This window comes from Cicer arietinum, chromosome 5 (genome assembly GCF_000331145.2).
Source record: "Cicer arietinum cultivar CDC Frontier isolate Library 1 chromosome 5, Cicar.CDCFrontier_v2.0, whole genome shotgun sequence".
Taxonomy (NCBI): Eukaryota; Viridiplantae; Streptophyta; class Magnoliopsida; order Fabales; family Fabaceae; genus Cicer; species Cicer arietinum.
This window is the reverse complement of record NC_021164.2, coordinates 562,603-571,857: the sequence shown is the minus strand read 5'-3', so window position 1 is coordinate 571,857 and position 9,255 is coordinate 562,603. Positions and strand designations below refer to the sequence as shown.

Below are 9,255 nucleotides of genomic sequence, written 5' to 3'. Positions count from 1 at the left end.
AAACGTTAGGTGTTATATTCTCTACCAAATAATTCCTTTAGTGGGTGGTGCAAATCCAAATAATATTTGACACCTCACAAATCAATACCATCAATCCTTTGTTGTGAGTCTCTCATTCATTTCTTACACATTTCCTTCACTTTACTCTAAAGCAAAATTCACATAAATCTTCACATGAAAAAACTCATATAATATATCTATCTATCTATCTACCCTTAGCTCTTGAGATCCAAAAAATAACCCATTTTCTTTTCTTCTATCTATAATAAAATTAAAACCATGAGATCCAAAACACAATTCAAATGCAATATGAAACTAGCCATTATCTCCCTAATGTTTCTCTTCTTTTTTATTATGCTATTTAGATCATCAACATTTTCATTTTCTCAAAACCTCACCAAATCAAACACCAACAACCTCACAATAATCTCATCACAAGAAAAAACATCATCATCATCATCATGCCATTCACTCCCATTAACACAAACATGCACAAAAAACCCACCATCATTAGTCAATGCATTAATCCATTATGCAACAACAAATATCACACCTCAACAAACAATTCAAGAGATTTTAGTCTCTTCCAAAATTCTTGAAAAAAAATCACCTTGCAATTTCTTAGTATTTGGTTTAGGCCATGATAGTTTAATGTGGACATCATTAAACTATGGTGGTAGAACAGTTTTTCTTGAAGAAGATAAATCATGGATTGAACAAATCCAAAAAAAGTTCCCATCTTTGGAATCATACCATGTCACATATGACACAAAAGTACATCAAGGTGATGAATTAATGAGAATTGCAATGGAAAATGAAGAATGCAAAAAAATTAGTGACCCAAGAATTTCAAAGTGTGAATTAACACATAAAGGGTTTCCAAATGAAGTTTATGAAATTGAATGGGATGTGATTATGGTTGATGCACCAACAGGTTACTTTGATGGAGCACCAGGGAGAATGAGTGCTATTTATACAGCTGGTTTGATTGCTAGGAACAAAGAAAATGGTGACACTGATGTTTTTGTTCATGATGTTAATAGAAAAGTTGAGGATGAATTTTCAAAGGCTTTTCTTTGTGAAGGGTATTTTAGGGAACAAGAAGGAAGGATTAGGCATTTTAATATACCAAGTCATAGGGCTCGTTTGGGTAGACCCTTTTGTCCATGAATTTTATTTTTTTAGTTTTTATAAGGTTACTCAAAGATTATGCTTTTTTTTTTTACTCACTCAAAGATTATGCTATAGTGCTATTGTTTGAGATCATAAATGTCTTTTTTTTTTTGGGGATTTTATTATGGAATTGGTTGTTATATTTTTGAAGTTATTGATGGCTCTGGATCGGATACTACATGCTATTATATTATGAGTTATATTTTCTAAGAGTTGTTTCATTGGAAGGGCACAATTATTACCACATTAATTTTCTTTTTTAACACTTGTAATTTTTTAAATTTAGCATAATAATTTATACCGTTGTTTTAAAACTTAACTTTTATATATATATATATATATATATATATATATATATATATATATATATATATATATATGTTTTTGAAATAGTTAATGTTAATAATTAATTATTTAATTTTTATTATTAGGAGGAGTTGAACTTATAATTTTCTTGTCACTTCAACTCTTCAAAATCACGAAACTGCCTTATGACTCGCAACATATATTTCTTTTATCTTATTTTTTTATATTAATGTCGATCAAAACGTTATTGTCTGATTTAAAAAGAAGTAAAAGACGCTAAATTTCTACTTAAAAGTGATAATATCATTGGTCGTCAATTTTTTTTGATGAATTTTTAAATAGGATTCATCATACACCACATGAAATACTTCCCCCAAGTAGCATACTTGTACCAGAAACATCTTCATGCCTTTCTAAGTTGTTTTATCCATGGAGGTTCTTCTTGCACTCATCTTATGATAGTTTTTTCTACAATATATATTTTTTAATAAGTGTCTCAACACAACACGACATTTTGTCATATCGCAAACATATTTTTGCTTTTCTTCATGCAAATGTTCTACAAATAAAATCCTTTAATTTATGAACTAACGTGTGGTTGTAAAATTAACAAATTACTTTAACTATTTATCATTGACCATCATTTAATAGTCATGTTTTAAGTTTTGAAGGATCAACTACATTGTTAAGTAGTAATTATTGTTGAACCTTAACTACCTTATACTTTCCATCATTCTCACAACCATTGATTAATTTTGTATTCCAACCTTTCTAACCCAATACATCAAATATTTGAAAGAACAAATGAGCATGAATTATCAAACAATAATAAAAGAATCATGCATAAACAAATAATAATATCAATTTAGATGAAAAACTACTTAATTAGTTATAAATGCATTAGTCAAATCAACCCATAATTGTGCTTTATCACACATTCAAATTCGAGTATTTTGGTATTAAAAAAATTTAAATTTTAAAATAGTGTGTTTCAATAAACTCAAATTTAGGTTTGTCACAAATGCTCAAAATTACGCCAATTATTATATTTACGAACAACCTGGTAGGGGGTGAGAAAGTTATCAAAAAATGTAAAAATAAAATTGTTTTTATATAAGTGTCGCATGCAAATTTGGATTTTGTGGTGTACGAGTAAAATGGCAGGGGTATATAAAGTAAACTTTTCCATAAGAGAGGGGCTGTGGAACGTTGGTGGGCTACAACCCAACTAGTGGAAATTGTTTGGGCCAAAGCCCAACTCGTAAGGTCCATCGGAGGGTACATATATATAATCCGAGAATTGGCTTTTGTATCCCCCATTTAAACTTATACCCCCAATTTGTTAAAAATCCAATTTTATCCTTAAAAAATTCATTTACGTGAGCAGTTAAAAAAAATTACTCTAAAATCTGGACCTTGCTGAAATTTCCGGTAAGTCAACTTTTGCATCAAAATTTCCGGTAGTTATAATTGTTACCGGAAATTTGGAAAATGAAATTTCCGGTAGTTGTAATTTCAATACCGGAAATTTCAAATTTCCGGAAGCTACCGGAAATTTCAAAAAATTTGAAAAATCCGGTAGTCATTTTTTGTTCACCGGAAATTTGGTTTTTTGAAATTTCCGGTAGTTAATCCGGAAATTTCAAAAATCCGGTACTTAATTTTTTTTTTTTAATATGCTTTTAATTTGTTTGTTATTTTATTTGAATTGTTTTTTTGAACTAGGGATGGAAAACACACGACCAGTATTTATAGATTTAACTGAAGCATTTACAACTGATCAAATTTTTGAGTCACGAGAAGCTGTCATATCATGGGCAAGAGAGATAGGTCGACAAAATCGAGTAGCAGTTATCATTACTCGATCAGACGTAGAGACTGGAAAGAGAGGAAGAAAGTCAAAATTAATTCTTGGTTGTGATAGAGGTGGACAATATAAGTCAAATAAAAATGACACAGGTACTTCAACTAAAAAGTGTGGATGTCCGTTTAAACTTAGATCGAGACCACTGAAAAATGATGAAGGATGGATTATTAGTTTAATCTGTGGACTTCACAACCATGAGTTAGTAGCTACTTTTGAGAATAATGCATTTATGGGACGCTTAACAGAAGAAGATAAGAAACATGTTGACGAGTTGACAAAGTATCACGTTGCACCGAGACATATCTTGTCATCTTTGAGAGATCGAGATACGGAGAATGTGACTAGTATCTATCAAATTTACAAGCGACGAAGTACATACAGGAAGAATTTGATGGGACCTAGAACTGATATGCAACATTTGTTGAAGTTACTTGAAGCTGAGAAATATACTTGTTGGAGTAGGACTCATGAGGACTCCAACGTTGTGAGGGATATGTTTTGGACGCACACAGATTCCATAACTTTGCTTAACATGTTCCCTCTTGTATTGATCATGGATAGCACCTACAAAACCAACAAGTATAGGTTACCGTTGTTTGAAATTGTTGGTGTAACTTCAACTTGGTTGACATTTAATGTTGCATTTGCTTATATGGATTCTGAACGTCAAGACAACTTTTGGTGGGCATTGGAGAAGTTAAAAGAGTTGTTTTTTTCAAACACGCCATTTCCTCAGGTGATTGTGACTGACAGAGAACTGGCTTTAATGAATGCAATTAAAGTTGTATTTCCATCTTCAACAAATTTACTTTGCCAACTTCATATTAACAAAAATGTTGGAGCCAAATGCAAACAGTATATATTAAAGAAAGACATGCAAGAACCCATTCTTGAGTTGTGGAGGAAAATTGTTTATTGTTCTGAAGAGAAGGAGTACGAGGAACTTTTGCAAGTATTTGAGCAAGCATGTGTCGATAATATTATTTTCTTTGACTACGTCAGAGACACATGGTTGAATCCTCATAAGGAAAGATTTGTTGAAGCATGGACCAATCGAGTATTGCATCTAGGAAATACTACGACTAATAGGTATGTCATTAAAATTTCACATTTTGTATGATATATGATATATGATTTATGCATGATATATGATCATTACTTCACATTTTGTATTTTTTTTGTTTAAATATTAGGGTTGAGTCTGCTCATTGGTCATTGAAGAGATTTTTGGAACACAGTAAAGGAGATTTTTGTAAGGCATGGAATGGTATGAATGACATGTTGAAGTTTCAAATTATTAAGATCAAAGGTTCATTTGAGATAAGTAAAGGTCGCAAAGAGCATATACACAACAATCCATTCTTTGAGAAATTGACTTGGGTGGTATCCAAGAAAGCCTTAGGTGATATTGTTGAAGAATACAAGAGAGTCAGTTATGTCGGTAACGACAAAGATGTGTGTTGTTGTATACTTAGAAAGACTCATGGATTACCTTGTGCATGTGAGTTAGCAGGATACAAGATGAAAGGTGTTCCAATCCCATTAGATGCTGTTCATATACATTGGAGGAAATTAACCTTGAATAGTGATCAAGAGAATGACCAGTTGACAAATGATTCAGAGTTGGACATTACATCGGAGATGGATATAATTTGGAAAAAATGGAAAACACTTAATATTGCTGGAAGAAGGGCTTTAAAGAGCAAGTTGCGTGAAATAGCATATCCGGAGACAACATCAATGTGTGCACCAGTGGATAAAATCAAAACAAAAGGTGGTGTTAAGAAAAAAGGCAATAAGCCGAAGGGATATGACGTATATCGCGACCCATCATACTTTGAGCATGTTGATACTCAAGTCTCCCAGCAGGTATCCAAACAAGTCTCCCATCAAGCATCCAAACAAGTCTCCCACCAGGTTAAAAAATATTTCCACGAGTTTCCTTCTTTAATTCATCCATATATTGAAGACATAGTTAATGTTAAAGCAGATGGAAACTGTGGATATCGTGCTATTGCTGCTTTACTTGGTTATGGTGAAGAATACTGGAGCATTATACGTCGGCAGTTGTATACAGAGATTAAGTCCAAACCTGATTTATATGCTGCATTATTCAAGGAACGTTTGCAAGAAGTGACAGAGTCTTTACTTGTAACTGAGTTGGAAAACCAAGGTAATGAGAAGTGGATGACCATTCCTGATATGGGTTACGTGATAGCAACAAAATATAATCTCGTTCTTGTTACATTAGCAAAAACTTTTTGTTTGACTTTTTTCCCATTGAGGGGTGCACATAATGGAGATTTGTCACGTGATCGTGTTATCAGCATTGGTTTTGTTAACGAAAATCATTGGGTTCAAGTTAAATTGAAATCTGCATGTCCGTTACCACCACTTGCATGGCATTGGAAGAAGCATCGTAGCGATGAGTCTACATCATGGGCTATCGCTTATGCAGGACGTCTACAACATTGGGGTTCTTTAGATTTAGAAAATAATTCAGATTATATGTCTTTGGCAGATGATTGATACTTTTGAGTTGTATTTTGTTTTAAATGATATGATTGGCAGATGATTGATACTTTTGAGTTGTATTTTGTTTTAAATGATATGATTGGCAGATGAATAATAAATCGCTGAATAAATCGCTGAATAAGCATCAGCATCATGACTAGGACCAGCATCAGCATCATGACTAGGACCAGCATCAGCATCATGACTAGGACCAGCATCAGCATCATGACTAGGACCAGCATCAGCATCATAACTAGGACCAGCATATGCAGCAACATAAGGGATCATCCGAGGATGAGATATCCTATAATACCACTGGATGTATCCCTCAACACACTCATGTGGATATGCAGCTGGATGCAATCTAGCTCGAAGTGATCGTACAGAATTCCGGTACATACTCCATTCAACGTCGACATCACGTGCAACAAGCATCGGTGGTGTAGGAGGAATGTGTTGAGTATACCCAAACTGTCGTATACACCTCTCAGGTAAATACGGAACCATCGTGAAACACCAACGAATGTATCCTGTAAATAATGACACAGACTGAAATCGTGTCACAGCGTTCTGATCGTAATCTGGTGCCCAGATAATATCTGTATCCCTCAAAGCATCCAACTTTGCCCTGTAATATGCCACATTCCCAGATGTTTGTTTTGCCGTCCAACGAAACATCCGTGGCATCGAGGAAATATGCTCATCCATATCCCGTTTACAAATATCAGGGAAATGTTCATAAATCCAAGTCTGTAAATAATTGAAATGTAGTAAAATTATTAAGGTGATGAAATAATTAAAAAAATAATGATAAGTATAATAAATATAATAAATATAATTGTACCTGAAATAAAGACAAATATCCTCCAATCTGTTTGGTTGCAGACAATGTACTGTCTCTAAGATAGTCATATAGCACAACAAGTGCAGCCGGTCCCCATGCCCATTTACCACAACTATCAAGATCTTGAAATAGAAAGAGATATTTTGCAGATACAAGTGTAAAACTTTTATCCGCAAGAATGGTACATCCTACCAAATGAAGTAGATATGCCCTAGCTGCACAGTCATATCTTCGTTCATGAAGTTTCTTAAAAAATACCTCTTTCAACCACTCAAAACTATACGAAGCCCCTCTATTGGTCCTAGTCTCAATGACAGCTTCATCATATGTAACCCCCAACAACTCAACAGCAGCATCAATTGCCAAATCTTCATTGACATTTGCGGGAGGTGTGAAAAACTCTCCAGTACACGGGATGCTCAAAAGACCCCTGACGTCGTCAAGAGTAATAGTCATTTCACCGAATGGTAGGTGAAATGAACTAGTCTCTGCATGCCATCTCTCAGCAAAAGCAGATATCATATTACCATCAATCATATGCAAACTATATCTTCTCAAATGACGTAATCCAGATATATTAATCCAATGATCTATTTGAGCAGGTAAATGATATCTAATATCAATGAATTTGTCTTGCTTTTTGCCATTGGAAACAACTTTCAAGGCACGTCTTTCCTGTTTAATTAAAAATAACACAATTAAAAATATATTATAATCTTATACTACAAATAAATTATAATGTGTAATAAAATAACCTATACTACAAATATATTATAATATGTAATAAAATAAATTATTTACTAACCTGTCCATTCCACACATTAATTGCAATATGATGCTCATAATCTGTAAGGACAGAAAGATCATAAGGACCTCCAGGAAACATGGGTTCATCAGGCTGGTGCTGCTGACCATGTTCATCATCAAAATGTTGCTGCTGCTGGTCATATTCATCATTCAAAATACATACCAGAAATTTCAAAAACGAAATTTCCGGGAATTTACAACTACCGGATTTTTCAAATTTCCGGTTTGCCTCCCGGAAATTTCGTTTTTGAAATTTCCGGTATGTATTTTGAACTACCGGAAATTTCAATCCTCTTGAAATTTTCGGTAAAAACTTTTTTTTTTTCTGAAAACTTATTTTTCCGGATTTTTCAGTGTGGGGGTAAAGTGTTTCAATTTTTTCTTATTTTGACTTTTACTGTTTTTTTTAGGGTTATTTTGAGTATTTTACAACAAAAATTTTAAGTTGGGGGGTATAAGTTTAAATGGGGGGTACAATAGCCAATTTTCATATAATCCTCATTCTCAAATTCTATAATAAATTTTATTTTTATTTATTTTTACATATATCAAAAGAAGCTGAAATTCGAACACAGAATTGAACCCAACTAGTGGAAATTGTTTGGGCCAAAGCCCAACTCGTAAGGTCCATCGGAGGGTACATATATATAACCTCATTCTCAAATTCTATAATAAAATTTTATTTTTATTTATTTTTACATATATCAAAAGAAGCTGAAATTCGAACACAGAATTGAATTCAATCGAGAGATAGAAAAAGATGGGTGAATACGAATTCGAATTCGAAGAGGGAAGATTCGAACAACAACAAGAAGAAAAAGTGTATCATCATCATGATAATAGTCATGATAATCAGAATCATGACAACAATCATAATGATTCCTCTCCACAACCACCTGTTGCTGATGAAGATCTCACCGACATCAAATCCAACGTATTTTTCTATCTTCCATATTTTCCTAATTCACTCTTCGTTAATTTTTCTTTTTTTTTTAGCTTTTATCATCTTAATTTCTACAAAATAATTAGGGTTTTCTGTTTATTATCCCTTTTATATTTAATAATTTTCTTCTATTGGCTTTGGAACAGGATTTTTTACTTCTGTTTTCCTTTTGCTTTGAATCGAAACTCAGTATGCGAAAATTAGAGATGTCTAGGTTGTGATTTGATTTTGGCTTATTTTCTGATTTAACTGTATTGTTAATTAGAGTTCTCCTGAGTAATTGCATACTGTATTTGATTTTTGTGCACATAATTTTATTTACGTTTTTTTTCTGTTGCGATTTTATGCTGTTTTAACATTTTTCTTTAATGTATTTAATAAATTTTATGTATAACTATGAATAAGAAATAAGAAATTTGGAAGTAATAGAAGTTTGTGGAATATTTTGCATGCATTGCGATATGGTATTTGTGATTGTGGTTTTATGTATAACTATTGGTTGATTCTTGTGTGTCCTGTTCCATGGAGCATCTTTCTCTGATGTGCTTATTTTTTTACCAAAGTTTTATATGCATTATATAGTTTGATATAACTGCTATTATATAGTTTGATATAACTGCTATTATATAGTTTGCAGACGTGGGTTTGTTTACTCCATGTTAATGTTTTGATTGTGTTTTGGCAGCATGGTTCTCGTGATAATGACAGAGAATCCTCCAGAAGTAGAGAAAAGGAGCGGGATAAAGGGAGAGACAAGGAGAGGAAAATGAAAAGGGGAAGGGACAGGGATAGAAGCAGGGA

General features: G+C 33.0%; 1 protein-coding gene and 1 pseudogene across 1 annotated transcript; both read left to right on the top strand.

The window, feature by feature from the left end:
* On the top strand, positions 1-1,383 carry LOC101501696 (glucuronoxylan 4-O-methyltransferase 3). The gene has a single exon (XM_004499518.4). The coding sequence runs from the start codon at positions 280-282 to the stop codon at positions 1,168-1,170; it is 891 nt and encodes a 296-aa protein (XP_004499575.1). The 5' UTR covers positions 1-279; the 3' UTR covers positions 1,171-1,383.
* Positions 1,384-8,193: 6,810 nt separating this feature from the next.
* Positions 8,194-9,255, top strand: part of LOC101500964 (splicing factor U2af large subunit A-like) — a 6,292-nt pseudogene continuing 5,230 nt past the window's right edge.

Excerpts from the sequence above, each read along its gene's own strand:
- LOC101501696 (XM_004499518.4), top strand. The coding sequence starts at position 280 with ATGAGATCCAAAACACAATTCAAATGCAATATGAAACTAGCCATTATC.